Source organism: Girardinichthys multiradiatus, chromosome 6, assembly GCF_021462225.1.
Source record: "Girardinichthys multiradiatus isolate DD_20200921_A chromosome 6, DD_fGirMul_XY1, whole genome shotgun sequence".
Classification (NCBI taxonomy): Eukaryota; Metazoa; Chordata; class Actinopteri; order Cyprinodontiformes; family Goodeidae; genus Girardinichthys; species Girardinichthys multiradiatus.
Window position 1 is genome coordinate 17,168,993 of NC_061799.1, and position 18,611 is coordinate 17,187,603.

The 18,611-nt window shown below is 43.8% G+C and overlaps 1 protein-coding gene across 3 annotated transcripts in view; it reads left to right on the forward strand.

Annotated features, from left to right (window-relative positions):
• tpra (translocated promoter region a, nuclear basket protein) overlaps positions 1-18,495 on the forward strand; it is a 35,807-nt gene extending 17,312 nt beyond the window's left edge. The window contains exons 32-55 of one of the 3 annotated variants that reach the window (XM_047368148.1): positions 1,028-1,120; positions 6,945-7,058; positions 7,575-7,679; positions 7,829-8,041; positions 8,158-8,196; positions 8,732-8,920; positions 9,050-9,161; positions 9,281-9,474; positions 10,086-10,156; positions 10,351-10,544; positions 10,624-10,830; positions 10,973-11,085; positions 11,662-11,736; positions 12,092-12,343; positions 12,478-12,673; positions 12,755-12,951; positions 13,427-13,498; positions 14,414-14,502; positions 14,717-14,829; positions 15,035-15,133; positions 15,201-15,342; positions 15,954-16,051; positions 17,879-17,977; positions 18,176-18,495. In XM_047368148.1, the coding sequence (XP_047224104.1) occupies positions 1,028-1,120; positions 6,945-7,058; positions 7,575-7,679; positions 7,829-8,041; positions 8,158-8,196; positions 8,732-8,920; positions 9,050-9,161; positions 9,281-9,474; positions 10,086-10,156; positions 10,351-10,544; positions 10,624-10,830; positions 10,973-11,085; positions 11,662-11,736; positions 12,092-12,343; positions 12,478-12,673; positions 12,755-12,951; positions 13,427-13,498; positions 14,414-14,502; positions 14,717-14,829; positions 15,035-15,133; positions 15,201-15,342; positions 15,954-16,051; positions 17,879-17,977; positions 18,176-18,231 (3,132 nt within the window). In that variant the 3' untranslated portion in view covers positions 18,232-18,495. Of the gene's footprint in view, positions 1-1,027; positions 1,121-6,944; positions 7,059-7,574; positions 7,680-7,828; positions 8,042-8,157; positions 8,197-8,731; positions 8,921-9,049; positions 9,162-9,280; positions 9,475-10,085; positions 10,157-10,350; positions 10,545-10,623; positions 10,831-10,972; positions 11,086-11,661; positions 11,737-12,091; positions 12,344-12,477; positions 12,674-12,751; positions 12,952-13,426; positions 13,499-14,413; positions 14,503-14,716; positions 14,830-15,034; positions 15,134-15,200; positions 15,343-15,953; positions 16,052-17,878; positions 17,978-18,175 lie in introns of all 3 variants that reach the window. The other 2 variants (XM_047368146.1, XM_047368149.1) reach the window with 2 other exon arrangements.
• Positions 18,496-18,611: the final 116 nt, after the last annotated feature.

Below are 18,611 nucleotides of genomic sequence, written 5' to 3' on the forward strand. Positions count from 1 at the left end.
CTGTGCAGCATGGCGTACAGACGAAAGATGTTGAGCCACCTCTGGAAAGGATGCAGAAAGAGCAAACCCAAGGCCACGACACGAGTGACTGAAGTCATTTTGCCTAGCAGCTGCAGGAAGGTGATTTAGGGAATCTGAATCGACTGACTCATCCCCAGATCTATCACCATGCCGAGATGGCGGCCAAGCACTGGGGCTCGCTGGACTGCTCAAAAGCTGCTGGCTTGTCTGGCACGGCTGAACCGTTCGCTCCAGCGCCTCCACAGCTGCTGACCCCAACAACTTCCCTGGCATGACTGGGATGCCCGCTGAGGGTCCGACGGGTCAGAGGAGAAGGCGCCAGCCAAACCTGTCGATGAGCTTAGACGAGAAAAGACATGACACGGCCGAGCTCTCTGGTCATCAGCGCAAAGGCCTGCAATGCTGTGTCTCTAAACCAAACGCCGCCGTCAGCAACTATAGCAGAGCAGGCAAACGAAAAGAGGCCAAGCACAACTAAGAAAAGCCGACACCGCACAGTCAGTTACACCGGAAAAGGGGGAAACACCACTGCCATCACCAGGTTTACAGCCAAAGTAACAGCAGCGAATCTGCAATAATACCACAAACACAGTAACAAGAAGCCGGGAGAGGGGGCGCCGTTTGTTGGTGACACTACCGTCACCAACAAACTGAAAACTTACTTGCAGAAGTCTTTCACTAAGATCAACCCGTTGCAGCCTTAGGAGGGCAAAAATACCTCAACTCCAGCAGGGCGTCCAGGCAATGGTAAAGCAAACAGCACGCAAGAAGAAATAAGGAACAGAGCCTCAGATGATGTAGGCATATATAGCCTCTGTGGTCATCCGGTGTGTCACAGGTGTGACTCTGTTGGTATAATTACTCGAACTGCGCATGCGTGAAGTGAACATTCGGTGCTCTCAGCACCGCCCTCTGGCGGTCAGTTGAGATGAAATAGAACTTCCTGACAGATTTAGCCTTGTAGAGAGTGAATAAAAAGTGCACTAAGCATTTGTTTGGGTTCCAGCTGGTCAGTGAAAATTCTGGAAATGAGGAGCAGAAGAAGACCCAAGAGGAACTAAATACCTTGAAGCAGGAGATTCAGAAAAAACTGGAGGAGGTGAGCTCAAAATATAGACACTGAATTATGAGTTATTTAATTTAAGAGTTGTAGAAAAGGCAACGTCATTTGAAAAAGTGAAATGTAAAGTTATGCATATAACTACTGTTCCCTGAAGGAGAGTAACGAAGTACAACACATGAGTATGGGATATCACGCCCTGCGTGTCCTGGCTGAAACCACCTCTAATCACGCTTCCTAGGCAAATGATGTGATGACGACAGGTGACAGGCCCCGCCTGCACTATATACCTGTCCGTCCACATCGTCATTACTCAGTTCGATAGCCGCTATTCACCGAGCCCAGCTGAGCAGCGGGGCAGCAATGTGTTGTACTTCGTTGCTCTCCTTCAGGGAACAGTAGTTATATGCATAACTTTACGTTCCCTTTCAGTCGATTCACTCAGTACAACACATGAGTATGGGACATATATAAACGCCCCGCAGAGCAGCCATCAAACCTGGATCATACACTGCATACTAGTGCAGCACTTCAGACCCAGCAGAAAGAACAGAGTGAGCCACAGAAGGGGTTGTCACATCCAAACGATAAAACTTTACAAATGTGTGCGGCGAAGACCAGCTGGCTGCAGCACAAATGTCACTCATGGGCACCCCTCTAAATAGGGTCCAGGAGGTCGCTATGCCCCTGGTGGAGTGAGCCCTCACACCACATGGCATTGGGAGACCCCTGTTGCTGTAAGCTAGAGAAATAACCTCCACAATCCAGTGGGAGAGTCTTTGTCTGGACAGAGCTTTCCCCCTTGCTGGGTTAGCAATACACACAAACAGTTGATCACACAACCTCACAGTCTGTGTACGGTCAATGTAACTACGCAGTGCACGTAAAGGGCACAGGAAGTGTAACCTCCTTTGTTCCTCAGATGTAAAAGGAGGTGGACAAAAACTAGAAAGCTCCATAGTCATGGAGCTGTAGTCCGAAGGTATAACCTTAGGAAGATAAGCTGCATTAAGTCGCAAGGTGACCTTGGAACCATCAGGTGAAAAGTGTATGCAGGTAGGATTTACAGACAAAGCATGGAGGTCTCCAACCCGCTTTGCAGTTGTCAGAGCAAGAAGCAGAGCAAGCTTATATGAAAGGAACTTCACATCTACTGACTCCAAAGGTTCAAATGGAGGGTCACAAAGAGCTTCTAGTACCAATCTGAGATCCCAGGAAGGAAAACTGGGTTTAATCACAGGTCTGAGTCTACGAACCCCCTTTAAGAAGCATACAGCCAGAGGATGAGCACCTGGTGTGACTCCATTAAAACCAATATGGCAGGCAGAAATGGCAGCCAAGTAGACCTTAATTGTGGAAAAGGAAAGACCTTTATCTAGCAGATCCTGTAAAAACGTTAAAACTTCCACCATTGAGCACTGAAATGGAACAATGCGCTTGTCCTCATACCACTGCTCAAAAGCTCTCCATTTATAAGCGTATAAGCTTCTAGTGGAGGATGCTCTTGCATTCTGGATTGTTGCCACCACATCAGGGGGGAGGCCTTTGGCTAATAAGCTGGACTTCTCAGCAGGTAAGCATGCAGCTTCCACAGCTCTGGGTGTGGATGAAATATCTCTCCCCCTGCCTGAGTGAGGAGATCCCGGCAAACGGGGAGTTGCCACGATTCTGCTGCCAGCAGGCTGATTATCTCGGAATACCATGACTTTGCAGGCCAACGGGGTGCTACCAAAATTAGGGACAGACCCTGTTTGCGCACCCTCACTAGTACCGGTAGTATCATTTCCACTGGGGGGAATGCATACAGGAGTACATTGGGGCATGGATGGGCCAGGGCATCCACTCCCAGCGGAGCATCCTGATCTGTTATGGAAAAGAACAGAGGACAGTGGGTGTTGGCTCTGGTGGCAAAAAGATCTACTGCTGCTGTCCCAAACAGACACCATATTTGTGCCACCACGGAAGGGTTGTCTGTCCTGACCAGAACATGTTGGTTTAACAGAACCTGGCAGAAATGTTGCAGAGCCAGCAGAACCGCTAAGAGCTCCAGGTAGTTTATGTGGAGTTTGGATTGTACTAGTGTCCAAACCCCCTTCACGGCCATGCCATCGCACAACGCGCCCCACCCCCTCAGGGAGACATCCGTGGATACCACCTTGCGAAAGGTTACTCTCCCTATTGGCGAACCTCGGCACAACAGTCCTGGTTCCCACCAAGGGCTGAGAGCCGTCATACAGGCAGTGGTTATCGTTAGCTTTCTGCTGCGGTGACGCCATGCACACAACCGGTGAGAGCGGGTCCACCGCTGGAATGGGCGCATCTTCAGTAGACCGAGTGGTACTACTGCAATCATAGATGCCATCATACCGATCAGTTGTAAGATGGTCTGGAAACGCAGTTTGTGTCCCAACTGAAACTGAGCGAGGCAGCGGTGAAACGCGGCCACTCTGTGGTCGGAATGACATGCCCTGCTTGTAAGGGAGCATATTTCCAGACCGAGAACTGAAAATTGCTGACTTGGGATCAGCAAGTTTTTCTGAGAGTTTACCAAAAATTCTAGGGCTTGAATGTGCGACAGAACCCGAGACAGCTGCACTGTCGACTGCTCTCTGGAACTGGCTATTAAAGCCCAGTCGTCCAGATAAGTTAAAATGCGGACCCCTGTCTCTCTGAGAGGTGCTAGCGCTCTAGACAGACCGAAAGGCAGTACGAGGTACTCGTACGCCTTGCCCTCGAAGGCGAATCTCAGAAACTGTCTGTGGTCCGGGTGTATCGCTACGTGAAAGTAAGCGTCTGTCAGGTCGATCGTGGCGAACCAATCGCCCGGGCTGATAGCACTCAGAAGCTGCTTGAGTGTTAACATCGTGAACTTGTATGTTCGGAGGTATTTGTTCAGAACTCTCAAGTCCAGGATTGGACGAAGCCCGCCCCCTTTTTTCGGAACAACAAAATAACGGCTGTACCAACCTCTGTTCATGTCCGACTCGGGAACCGCACGGATAGCTCCTTTTGCCAACAGTGTATTTATCTCCTCTCTCAGAACCTCTGCTGCTTGGGCCATTACCGCCATGTTTACCCCACCAACAAAGTGGGGTGGTCTCCGGCGAAACTGTAAACGGTAACCCATAGCAACGGTCCTCTCCACCCAAGGATGGAGTGCGCATGCGCGCCACATATGGAGACGTGCAGCCAGGCGACTGGCCTGCGGCACTGTTGGTGGAACGGTGCTGCCCTCGCCCGACGTGCGAGAGAGGTGCAGCCTCATTTGGCTGTTGCCTGCAGCTCTTTGATTTTGACTTTTTTTCATAGAAAAAACTGTCTTTATTGAAACATTTGGAGCATCCATACAAACATTTGGAACAACTGCAGTGCTCAGAAACACATTCGACGCACCCAAACTGGGGGCTTTTAGTGCACATACATTTGTTGGGAAATTGTGCTTGGGAGTCTGTGTGGGGGAAACGCAGCGCCTCTTGGGACTGGGATCCCGAACAACACCAGCAAAACCTCTTTTGGACGGCACCCGCCGTCAACTGGCATGCCGTCTGAGGGCTCAAGCTCACGGGTCGAGTCATCCTCTTCACTGGGGGTGGGGGTACAGCTGGTTTGCCAGTGCCCGAGCTGGATTTGGGTCTCACATCTAGCCTGGGGATGATACTGCGCAGTGCTTCGGTCTGCTTTTTCCTCTGCTCGAATTTCGCCTGTATGACGTCGAGAGATTGTCCAAACAGCCCGTCGGCTACCAGCGGTTCATCCAGGTAGACGGCTCTATCTCTATCCGGGATGTCAGAGAGCGTCAGCCACAGGTGCCTTTGGGCAACCACCGTCAATGCCATCCCTCTGCCCAGTGATAGCGCTGCACAGCGGGATACACGGAAGATGTAGTCAGCGGTGATTCTCACCTCATTCAAGAGTGGCATCACAGGGCTCTCCGGCGGTGTTGCGGCTCCAAGCTACCATGTTTGCAGCATGGTAATGGAGCTCAGGGCACGAGCGGTGGTCGCTTGAGCCTTGTAGATTTTCTCCAATTGAGCAGCGGAGAACCTACAGTGCATAGACGGAAGCGATGTTGGACCACCCACACCGTGATTTTGGGATGGGGCCAGATATGCTGCCAAAGACGGTTCCATAGGCGGAAGATTCACCAGTCCGGCTTTTTCGGCGCCTTCCAGGTCCAGATACTGTCCATAACCCGGTACCGTGACGCGGGTGGACAGTGATTTCTTCCATGAAGACGTCAACTCAGAGATAAAGTCTGGCAACATGGGTAGATGATGCTTGACTGCGGCCGGCTCCGAGGGGAGATAAAACCCCGCGAATCGCGATGGCTTCTCCGCAGGAGGTGGGGATGGCCATTCCATGTCCAGTGTGTCAGCTGCACGGCGGCAAAGAGAGAAGAAAGACGTGTCGCCCGGGTCTGCTGGCGCAGCAGCGGCAGCCTGACTCGGCAGAGACTCATCCTCATCATCGGACAGACCATGAACATCCAAACCAATGTCCAGTACGTCCTCTTCTCCCTGAAGGGGTTCTAGCTGAAGCTGAGACCGAGCACCTGCATTATCGGCTAACCCATCAATGTACTCCATATGGTCTGCCCAGCTGGAAGCGGGGACTTCGACCGAAAAGCCGTCCTCGTCAGAATTGGACGGAACTGGGTTTCCCGCCTCGGAGAGCAGTGGGTCTTGCCGTGAGACAGCAGCCTCTCCCAGCACCTTTTCGATGAATTTAACCCGCCTCTCCAGGGTCGAGCAACGACGCTGGCGACAGAACGCACATGCTTTTGGCTCCGCCAAAGCTCTGCGAGCGTGAACGATCCCGAGATAGACGGGACAAGCCTCGTGCTGGTCCTTCTCATGAAGCGAGAAGCCGCACCCCTGAGGACAGGGACGAATAGATGACTTCTGTTTCGCTTGTGTTGGCTTTGTGCTCATCCCGAACCACAAAGCCAGACCGAACTGCTTGAAATCAGCGCTTCGCCGGCAGACACGCTGACCAGCAGGCAGCAGTGACTAACTCCAACAAAAGCAGTTGAACTAATTCCAAGTAGCCCTTTGAAAAGAGACACAGAGCTAACCAGCAGCAGCTAGCTAGCCTGGCTCAAAGAGGTGTTCTTAGCGAGGTGAAGAGCGTAAGAACTGAGTAATGACGATGTGGATGGACAGGTATATAGTGCAGGCGGGGCCTGTCACCTGTCGTCATCACATCATTTGCCTAGGAGGCGTGATTAGAGGTGGCTTCAGCCAGGACACGCAGGGCGTGATATCCCATACTCCTGTGTTGTACTGAGTGAATCGACTGAAAGGGAACCATTGCCGCTTAACTGCATTTCTTCTTCAGGATTTTACTAAGCAGGATCAAGTTAAAGAGTGGACCATTGTCTGGTCCCTGTTCTGCTGATTCAGACTGCCAAACAGAAATATAAAGTCAAATAATGTTCTTTTAGTTTATTTATATACATTTCCAACAAATGCCATGACCACGCAAACAGGTGCAGTTAAACAGGTTCAAATTCAGTTCAGATCAATCCAGTACAAACCAAACACAGTTATTTAAAACATGTTAATCCTATTTTAACTTGTTTAGAAAAACAATTTAAATCACATAAGGAAGGTTTATGTGTGAATTGAGTACATTTATCCCCTAAAAAGGCAACAGCTATGAATGTTTTTCAGATTTTAATATCAGTATCAAAAAATATGAGTAGCAGACAAAAACTGACTTTTTATAGATGCAACTTCAGTGTAAATTAGATATTGATTTACAAGTTTAACACCACATGGTGTTTAGCCCAAGTACGTTTGGTTAATGCTTTGTAATAAATACATTTGTGAAAATGCAGTGACCTATTTTATTTTTCAACCAGGCTCAGAAATCCCAGCAGGAGTTGGAGGCGGCTCAGAAGGAAAACCAGCAGACCAAGGAAAAGCTTCAGGATCTCCAAACCCAGCTGACACAGAACCAGAACCAGCTGACACAGGTGCTGGCTTAGACATAAAATCACTTAATGGAGAATTTTAAGTCATATTCTGAGTAAGATGTTTTATGTAATTATTGTTCATGTATATTATTCTGCTTTATTTTACGTATTACATAAGTGAAGCATACAGACTACGATTTAATACATCACTACTCTGATGTATTAAATAATACTGTCTTTCACTGAGGGGCTGCAGTGATTAGCACTGTTGCCTTGCAGCAAGAAGGTCCCGGATTCGAATCCCGGTCTGGGGTCTTTCCACATGGAGTTTGCATGTTCTCCGCATGCATAGGTTCTGTCTGCATACGTTCGGCTTCCTCCTACAGGAATTCATGTTATGTGCCGTTTGAAACCTTTTACAAATGGAGCAGCATGGCTCAACACCATGCTTTAGAGAAAAGGGACTCATCAGAGTGTTTCTGGAATGACTGCTGTGGTCCGTTTGGTGGAAAAGCAAGCACCATAAGGTGTTCAAAATAAAATAAAATTATTTGTGTCTCTTGTTTACTTTTTTAGGTCCAGTCCCAACTCTCTCAGACCCAGAATCAGCTGCAGCAGAATCAGAGCCAGCTGGCTCTAAATCTGAAAGAACTTGAGCAAGCCCAGACCCAAACTCAGCAGGTAGGATTTATAACTGCTCTATTTAATGAACAAAACAAAACATTAAATTTTTTTCTTTCTTTATATTACTCTATTGATGTTTATAATAGGTTCTACTGACCTGAGAGCCAAATTATGTTAAGCAGCATTACCTTTTCTGCTGTTTATAGCTACAGACTAAGTTAAAATCCGTCCAGTGTCTGGCTCAGGCCCGACAGAACCAGATGCAGCAGATGCAGAAGGAGCTTCAGCAGGCTAAAGAGACCCTCCAGCAGAACCTTGCTAAACAGAAGGAGCTTCAGCAGACCAACCAGGCAACTCAGCAGAGCCACAATCAGGAGGTGAATGACTTAAAGACTGCTTTGAGTCAAACTGAAAACAAGGTGATGAGGAAGTGTCTTTTTAAAATTAGATTTTGTGCTTTTAAAGAAAATGGCACATTTCCTGTTCTTGAAATAATTTTATTTAACAAGCTTGTAATGTTTATGTCCTCCTACAGGCGACTGAGCTTCAAGGCCAACTGGACAGCCTGCGGAAGGTTAGGGCAAAGATCTGAGTTCAGAAAACATCATTTTGCTGTTTCTAATATTTATACGGTGTATTTGTGAAAACCAGTTTATTTTCCAAAAGTTAATTTAATGACGTGTGTGAGTGAGTGTGTGTACAAACAATCTTTCTTTAGTGATGAACTCAGGGCCCGTTCACACAGAGACGAGCTTATGTGCATCGGCTTAGACGTTGCGTCCACAGGATCCTGTGTTTTGGGAGACCAGAAACAACCATTTTTGAAACTGGGTTCCAGAATGGAAACATTTCAGTGTTGCTGTGTTTACCTCGCATAAGTTGTCTGCGCAAGCCCGGTGTATTTGTCCACTGTTTTTGGTGTGCTTCAGCGTCACAGCGCCCCCAATGGGCCCAGCATACATACCACCATCGTGTGGACGCACATTTTTCACACGGTTTTTAACACAAAATTAACTAGATAAAGCTAGTTTCATCTACTCTGTTTTTATTTGTAGATCTCATGCTTTCCATTCTGTTGCAAATGTTGTTTTTTTCATGTTTTTTTGTAGACTGTTTCTGAACGTGAAGCAGAGGTTAAGCTTCTGAAAGAGCAAGTAACTGAAGCTAAGCAAGCGTTTGAAGCTAGCCAAGCAGCACAGGCCACCCAGAGTTCCCAGTCTACCCAGGCCAGTGACTCTACAGCTGCTGGTGATGTCAGCCAGGCACTACAAGATGAGCTGACTGAACTCAGAGAGGAGGTGCTTGCTTAAAGTATTGTGCGATTGTTATTATTGATTTGTTTCTTCTACATTATAAATATGGCATTACAACTATATGTAATAATTGTTTTTATAATGTTTTGAACTATTTAATTTGTTTCCTTGCAGCTCTCTGAGAGTAAGAACAAAGAAGAGCAGCTCAAACAGCAGATGGCTGAAAAAGAGGAGAAGACTAAAAAGGCCATCCTTGGAGCCAAACTTAAAATCAGCCAAGTGAACAGTAAGTTGGATCAGAAAATATTTTGACTGCATAACTAACTACATGTTACTTTTTCATTTCTGAGTTACCAGTAGTTTAGTTTCTTGTGTTCAACCTTTTATTCGGACCTTCGTCTGTAGGTGCGAAGGAGCAGCTCAGTCAGGAGAATGAAGAACTGAAACAGAGCAAGGAGGAGCTGGAGGTCAGAATGAACGCCCTCAAGTCTCAGTATGAAGGAAGACTTCTTCGACTGGACCGAGAGCTGAGGGAACTGAGAGAGACACAAGCGCACTCTGACGGGAGGGAAGAAGCTCTGGACCAGAGTGGAGCAAAGGTACATTATGGGCTTCCTCACATGATAATCGATAAAAACATCCCAAAGGTGGTCAGTATATAAAACAAATACAAAGAAATATATGTAGTGCACATAAAAATAGTTTAAAAATAGTTTTCATGTTTTCAAGGTTTCCAAAGATCTAAGTCTAGCTTAAAATCCTACATCTTGTTTTACTATTTGCTAAAATCAGCTGATTCCTCCTTACCTTCTCTGTCTTGTTTTCATGATTTAATTTCTCATGTTAGGGCTGCACATCATATTGCGAATATTTCACCAATTTCACTGGCAATTTCAGTGTGTGCAATATTCATATCTCAAAGGACCATTTGGAGACCAACAATTACTGCATTGTGTTATTGTTGGCGGATATATTCTAAGTGTAATGAAGTTGCATTTTACATGCTAATGTCGTGTTTAGCCAGCTGGACTGAGTCTCACAGCAGCAGATACTCACATCAGACACAAAATGCTAAAGGTCACAGAGTGACGGAAGCTCCGATGACTAGGAGAAGAAAGGAGCAATATTTACCATTATTTTGACCATGCCAAGGTTTTTGAATTTCGTGCAGCCCTACCTGTATGTCATTTATTTATTTTAATTCCAACAGCTGGAGGATCAGCCCAGATCTTTAGACCAGAGACAGATGTCTTTGAAGTGTCCTGCTCAAGACAGGGGAAGGTATGATTAAGGACTTTTTTATATTTCTTTTTTTTATATAATAAGGATTCAACTGATCTTTGGATTTATTATCATGTTACTTTTCATGGATGAATCAGAACCTTTAGAAATATTTCTCTGCAGAAATATAAAACACAAAATCCTTTCAAAATCGTGTCAATTGTTTTAATAAATATTCTAATTTACTCTATCAGCCTCAGCACTTCTGAGCCTCCCACTGCCAACATTCGGCCCACTCCAAGTACTCCGTCACCCAGTAACAAGCCAAGTCCATCCACCGGTAGCAAGGCCACCCCTCGTGCCAGCATCAGGCCCATGGTTACACCTGCAACAGTCCCCATAGCAACAGCCACAGTGATGCCCACTACACAGACAGAAAGTCAAGAGGGTAAAAAGAGAATGGCATTTAAAATAAAAGTTACAAATACAATGAATTGTCTGAGAGTAAAATGTGTTTGTCTCCACAGCACTCATCAGTACAGGAGCTTCTGTACACTCCAACAGCTCTGCTCTAATGAACACTTCCACCTCCTTAACTCAGCCAACTAGCACTCAGGCCACCGCCTTCGTTCAGCCCACTCAGCAGCAGGCAGCCAGTCAGGAGGCAGGTTCCAGCATGGAGGCAGAACGTCCATCAACATCTTCCTCTTCCTCCCCCTTTATGTCTGCAACAGGTGAGGAGCTCATCGCCTGAGACTTGCAGTTGACCCTGAAACTTTAACACCACGAAACACATAAACAAGAACACCATTAAAGTGCTTGATTTCAGTGTGTGTAAGCTGATGTTCAGGTTTTCGTTTATTGTGGCTAAATCAGGTCCGAAGCGAAGCAGAGAAAACGAAGAGGAGGAAGAGGATAGTCGACCTGAGAGTTCCCAAACTCCTCCAAGCACAAAAAAACTGAGGCTGAAACCAACAATTGCTCTGCAGGTAAAATAAAACATCCAGATTCATAACTAAAAACAACGCTATTAACATGATTTCCAGTTCCGCCCTTTAATTTCTGTGTGTGTAATATTGTGTAGCTACGTTTGGTCTCATGTTTAGGTTTTACCTCTAATTCCCCTGATATCACATTTCTGTCACTTGTTCTGCTAGTTTTCACTAATAATTCATAATCATTCTTTATAGCAAATTTAAATATCATTGAAAAAAATAATTTGGTTGTCTGGTGTGTAGATACAGGTGCATACAGTCTTTCCTTCCTTTTTATCTGGATCCTCATTAGCTGCAGCTGCTCGTCCTGGAGTATTTACATTCATACGCATATTCACACACAACAAAAACAAATCACATAAATCAAATAGTCTGAGTTCAAAACATTAATGAAGATGATGGCGAGGGGGGCATACTGCTCCGTATGGTTTGTGCAGTTGGCTGTAGTTGGAACAGGGTATTTACATTACAGAAAGATCCCATAGAGACAACAAATAACGTTATCTGCTAGTTTACAGCATCTTTAAATAGTATAGTACAATTACATATGTGTAATTGAACGTGTTGCAGATGGAAGGTGATGAAGAGCTGGACGGAGAGCTCAGGGACGCGGGAGATCAACAGGTTTCTCCTGATGACAGTCAGGTCAGTTATTAGAGAGAATTGAACAAACTGCAGATAGTTGCAGGGATATACACGGTATTTCTGAAACATCACTGTATCTCCACAAGATGATTAAAAAAGGGGAAAAACAATAAATATTTCAAATGTTTAATAATGACTTTCTTTTTCAAGAGAGCAGTCCTCTGTCTCACCGCTATTACCAGACACAAATGCACTCAAATAACTGCAACAACACACTTAATGAAATTGTTGTCAGAAGCAATAATGACATTTTACTTATAAAACACGCAATATGAAATTCCCCTTTGATTTTTAAATGTAGACTTATAAACTTATCTGTTTGACGTCTTGAAATACGTCCATGTTTGTTTTGCAGGAGCTCCCAGAAGAAGGTTTCCAGGTATTGGCTGTAGACATGGATGAGGAGGACGAAGGTGTCTCCCAGTCTGTCCCTTCTGACCAGGGCTCCCAGGGCTTGGCTTTCATTCGAGACGTTATTGTGATCGATACAGACAGTGAAAGCCGGGAGAGCAAAGACTGGGACCAGAGAGTGGAGGAAGAAGAAGAAGAGGAGGAGGAGGAAGAAGAAGAGGAGGAGGACGAGGAAGAAGAGGCAGCAGGAGAGCAGGTTTGTCTTATTTCTAACAAAGTGTTAACAAGTGTTTCTTTGATACATATATCTAGATAGATAGAACTATAGATAGATAGATCTTTAGCTCACATTTTAGATGATAACTTACTAGCTTTCTCTAACTGTTTTAGGAAGAAGAAAATGAAGATGATGACGATGATGATGCTGCTGACAGCGGGATGAGGGGTGGAGAGGAGCATAACGAGGAAAGTCAAGAAGCTTCAGAGGAGAGAGAGGAAGAGAATACTTCAGAGGGTACCAACACTGAGGAGAATGTGAGTGAAGCCCCCACAAGCTCCCAGCATCCCTCAGACCCCTCACAAAGTGGTGAGCTCACACTCAGGCACGTGGGAAGATTTCCTGCACCCCTCTGACATTAGCTAACTGAATCACTGTTTCCCTTAGGAGAAGGCACACGTGGAGGGACAGATCTGGGAGCTTCTAAAGACTCCCTACACCACCCCCCAACCTGCTCCACTACACACTCCCCCTCCTCATCCTCCCTAACGCCCCGGTTGCCCCAGACACGCAGGCCTCCACACGTACTGCCGCCTCGGCTCTATATTCAGGCTCCGGCTCCTGAACTGGGACCCCCACACACACAGGTAAAACAAAGTCCTCATTGTTTTCTAAACGTGGTGTGACAAGGGGGACATAAGAGGTTTTCCTTTTTAATTGGTGTCATGCTGATTTTTCAGGATATTTATTTTGCTTATTTAATGGCAACTAACAAACTTTCTCAAATGTTTCAAATCACCTTCCAGTTACTAAAGAATTTCCAATGACAAAATAAAAGTATCTTTCATTTATAAGAGTTTAATTTTCACCCCGCATGCAGCTGCTTTTTTATATCAGAAAATTAATAGGTTTAAAAACATTTTCTAAGGACTTTACTGCATATAAATAAAAACTACCATGGAAACATCAGTGCTACATTTGTTGTTGCTGCATACACAACATTGTTAATTTGGTGGCTGTCTTTCTGCCGTAAATGTATAATTTAGTTCAGACGTGTGAAGAAATGCATGTCAAATACATGCAATATGTACATCTACAATCTTCGCTTTTTCTTTTCTTTAGAGACAGTCTTCTCAGCTGCGTAGACCATCATCAGGACGTGGACCTCAACTAACCCCTGGATTAGCCTCTATGGTAAGAAAAGGAACATGTGTGTTTGATTGTACTGTTACATCTGATGGACCTTGATGGGTTTACACTCAACTGATTTAAACAAGGACAAAGCATAAATAATTGAAAGAAGTTACCGTTCTATCCATAGGCCATTTTATCTGAAAGCTAATCTGCTGGCTCAGTCCCATATTTTTTGGGCTAAACCACTACTATATAATTTACATACTTCTCAAATGTTGTTGTAATGAGCTAATAACTCTCAGTACTGCGCTATGCAGACACTCCATCTGCCTTGTTGAAGTTTCACTCAACCTGACATGCTGAATGCTTGCAGCGACACTGACAGCAGGCCCCCCTACTTTCTTAATAGTTGGGCAATAATTATTCAACCACTTGGTGGCGCTCATGCACAGTGAATAGGACCTTGATGTTCAGGAAGCTGTATGTACACTGAATATCACAGCCTTCATCCTAATATACATGTGCCATACAAAAACAGACTTGATTGTCCTTTAAAATGCTTTTCAATTCCTAATGCTTAGAATCACATAAAACACATTTTACGAATGCAAATGGTGTGACCGCAGCTTAAAGACATTGAATATCAGTAACAAATCATCGAAGCCCTTTGGGTTCTTATGCAAAACTTTTCTGGATTAAGACATCATGTGGCTCCATCAAGTTTGTATTTTAACACCTAAATAGCTTCTTCAGTCAAATTTTGCTGAGCTCATCTCTGCTGAGAGTTTCTGCCAGCTAGTTTGGTTGAAGTGACGAATAATTCAGTGGGGTGTCAGAATAACATTTATGTGAATATAATATTGCTTCTCACTGTGTTGTAACTGCATGATAATTTAATAGTCACATGTTCCATCAGAGGTCAACATGTTATGGCTGATCAGTATCAGCTGAGATTGTGCACATGTATTTCTGCAGCCATTCTTTGATGACGATGACAGAATGGTTCCTAGTACTCCTACTCTGGTAGTCCCACACCGCACTGATGGTTTTGCTGAGGCTATACAGTAAGAATCACACACACACACACTTCTCATCAAGGAATCTTTGAATTACTGACAAGTTTGGATACTGAAAATATGAGTGAATGTAGATTTTCCTTTGCTGCAAAGACAAAGACTCAAAGAATTACAGACTCCCAGCTAAGCTCGTTATCTCCTTCCTTGCGAACAGTGTGGAAATGACTAATAGTGACTGACTTCTCTACCTTTAACCCCACAGTTCACCCCAGGTAGCAGGCCTGTCCACAAGATTCAGGTTTGGACCTCCAGAAGATTTGCTGCAGCAGACACCAGCTTCACATTCTGACCTGGGACAGCTGGCTTCTCAAGGAGGTGCAAACCACACACACACATACAGAGACGTAGTGTTTTCATATCCTTATTTTTATCTTCCATTGACTTCCCTTCATTTCTATAGCCTAACCCTGACCCTAAAACTAACCAAAGCTCAATTCATAACGGTAATATGTTCTGATTCTACAACTGAAATCTTGTTTTCTATATATATATATATATCATATATATATTGTATATGTAGGTTTGGGTATGTATGAATCTCCTCTTTTCCTGGCTGCTCACGATGAAGATGGCGGTGGGAGGAGTGTCCCCACCACACCTTTACAGGTGGCTGCACCAGGTAAGCCAACACATGCTGTATATTTGGATTACTTTTGGTTGATTGCTAACTTTCTTGTTTCCTCCAGTGACAGTCTTTACAGAGAGCATGCCCTCTGACAGTGGCGACAACATGGCTTCTCAGTCCGTTCCCATGGTGACTGCCTCAACTGGGATGGCTGCTGCTGCTGATGATGGAGATGAGGTTTTCATGGAGCAGGAAGGAGAAGGGTTATTATCTCAATTTGGGGACTTTTTGTTAAAGTTGATTTTTAGTCATAACTTTAATTTAAATGTCGACCTTAATGATTGAATTTAACAAATACAAAAACAGTCAGTGATGCTAGAATACAGAACATGAAGAAATGTTTGCATTTACACCCAGATCTACTCCATCGCTAGAAAACAGGATGCATATTTTACTGTTGCAGAAGATGATGATTTAATACATGAACAGAGTCTCTGTAAAGGATCTTTAATCCAAATGACATGAATCTAATCCAACCCCCCTTCAACCATCTTTGCTCAGGCTGGAGTTGCATCACTGAAGCTTTTTGCAGATCCAATCTGAACAAATTAATCACTCTATATTAATTTGTTTTCATCAGACCTACATACTGTTATTTTTATAAAACATAGCAAGTACAACGTACCAGCCAACTACGCCACTAAACTCCACCGTGCTCATGACAAAGAGCAACTCAGAGCAAGTAATTCATATCTAATTATTCTGAGCTCTACAGATAACTTCTGTGTGTAGATGGCTTCAATGTAATGTTATTAGATCAGTATGAACATGTCTTTTCACATGAAGCCTTCAACTCTTGTATATTTGTTTTCAGCCCAGGTATTGAAACGTCTCTGGACAGCCAGACGGACCTGGAGTCAGCAGGCCAGCAAAGTGATGACGCCTCACTGCCATCTACAAGCCAAGACCCAGGTAATTTACACTTTTAATAAACTTCTCATCTTACATAATGGTTTAGAATGTAAATGCTGGATTATCATCTCAGATGTGCAACGATGACTTAAGTGATCTGCATTATTCAGTTCATTAGGCCTTTACAGGCATTCAAGCCAGCTGCTGCTGCTGCTCTTTGCAACATGTCCAGCTTGATATAATAAAACCGCTGGTAATATTAAAGGTTGATTCTGAGTTTCGAGGGACTTTAATTGTACTTTTGAGTGCAATTGCTATAAAAGAAAATCAAAGATAAATGGTCCTCTCTGTAGAAAACCCAGGTTGCAATTCTAATGGGAGCTATCTTTCAGCTCTCCTCTGCTACAGATGTGCAAGATGCTGATGTCCGTCAAACTCATTACAGTTACACTTTTGCATGATAAGAATTTTACATCTAAGTGTGCTACGGTATGCAAGATCTTAACAGTAAATTGTAGTGATGACACTATGAAAAAAATACTTCATTAGAAATCTTTTTTTTTTTTTTTTTTAAATAACCTATCTTTATTCACTAGAGAAAGCAACAATATTTTCTCCATTCTCTGACAATTTATAGAAATGTGCTAATTGCAGGAAGACAATGTGGTTATATGAATCCAATAAACAGCATATTTCAGTAGGAGGTCACTCTTAGTTATATCGGTCGGATCAGGGATCAGTATGCATAAGAATCACCTTATCACCTAAATGGGAATCAGAACCAAATTGAATGGTTGTGAAACTAATGTGAGATTTAAGTATCCCCAACATTAAAAAATGCTGCAAAGAAGAACAAATCAATAAGCGGTGGCGAAAGGATATGAAATGGATGTATGAAGGGACCAACTGACAATGTGTGGTTACAAAACATGGTGTAATATGGGCATTATTTACATAAACAGCGCTCCTTTAGCTTGCTGTTTGACACAGCTGCAGTTTTCTTTGTGTAAACCATCGCAAGGAATATCTCTAGCTTAAAAAGGACATCTTTGACAGTTTTGATGCACTTGCATCAGGGGTGCACTGATCGATCAGCCCCGATATCCTTAATGTTGGGTGATCGGCTGTTGGCCGATACTTGCATGTGAAACTCATCCACCAATCTTACGGCATAGGTCTGAAAATCAGCCTCTGTCCCCTCTTGCTCTGCTGTGAGAGGGGACTGACTGACAGACCTACCCACCAGGTCACTTTTGCACGTGCGCACTTAACAATAGTCACCAGACTGTCACCAACATAAGATTGGAACATTGAAGGTTTATTGTGACCTTTAGAACACCTGATAGTGTCAGTTATAAATGAATTGGCCAAAATAAGAATCGGCAAATGAGGCTTTTTATAGATTGGTGTTCGGCCAGACAACTGCAATCGGTACACTCCTACTCGCAATGTAAACGGGTTTGATATCTCAGCTCTTAGTCTATCATACAGCTGGAGATAGTGGTGCCGCGGACTCATTTTAGGACCAGATGAGACGTATCTATTAAAGCCATGGCCCCCAAGTTGTGAAATGCTTTACCTCCATCTTTGCTTCACCTTATTTGCTTTAAAAATTTTAAAAGCTCCTAGACTTTTTTTTTTTTTCGCAGGCTTTTAGTTAGAACTTGATTTTACTTCCAGTTCTCATACTCTGATGATGATATGAGTGTTTTTAGTTTGCTGTGTAATTTAGTTTTTAAATGTAGCCGTTCACTGTAGTTCTTAGGTCTTGGGAAGCAAATGTTTAACTTGCTTACCTACTAAACCTTTTTTGTTTAGATGTCCCCTCACTGAAAGTTTTTCTATTATTTCTGACGTTTCTGTGATGGTTTTTGGTTCTTTAAACAGACACCAGCAGTGTTAGTCAGCCTCGTTCAGTAACAAGCCAGCCTCTGATGAGCATCCTCTTAGGCAGAGGCAGAGCTGGAAGGTTCCTCAGTCGCAGAGGTAAGGAGAAGCAGACTTCTTCTAAATGACCTTAACACCGGATACATACGTGCAGCATTGAACAAATTCTATTGACTCAGGGTATAATAATAAAGCAGTTTATTGATGTTCAGCAAGCAGCCTGTGATATGAACATGTTTGATCACAGAATAGCTTCATTTAGTCTAAACAAAACTGTCTTTTTTGTTAATGTTGTAGGAACCATTCCTCGAGGAGGACGAGGAGGAGCAGCAGGAAAAGGGGGTGTGGCCTAACACTGATGTTACCAGAAAAGTTCTCAATTAAGGACATGAAAAGCAACACTTTGATCACAAAATGTCTTTCACAACGTTTTAGGTCAAATCAAATAGGAGATAAAACCCTTTTTTGAGAGTTTGTCTGTAAAATCTAGTCTTAGCTTAATTTGTAAGTTTTGTTTCAGATTTTCAAAAGTCCTTCTTTTTTATATTTTCTTTTTGTTTTGTTCTGTTTGAGCTGATTCTACAAGTGTTTTTAAGAATAAAGTTGAATAATAAGTAGCAGCAATGTCATGTGGTGCTTTACTGTCATTGGTCCATTTATGGATTTAAAAGGACGGTTTGGTTTTTTGGTCTTTTTTTACATCATCTAATGAAAAACAGTGAATTACTGATTT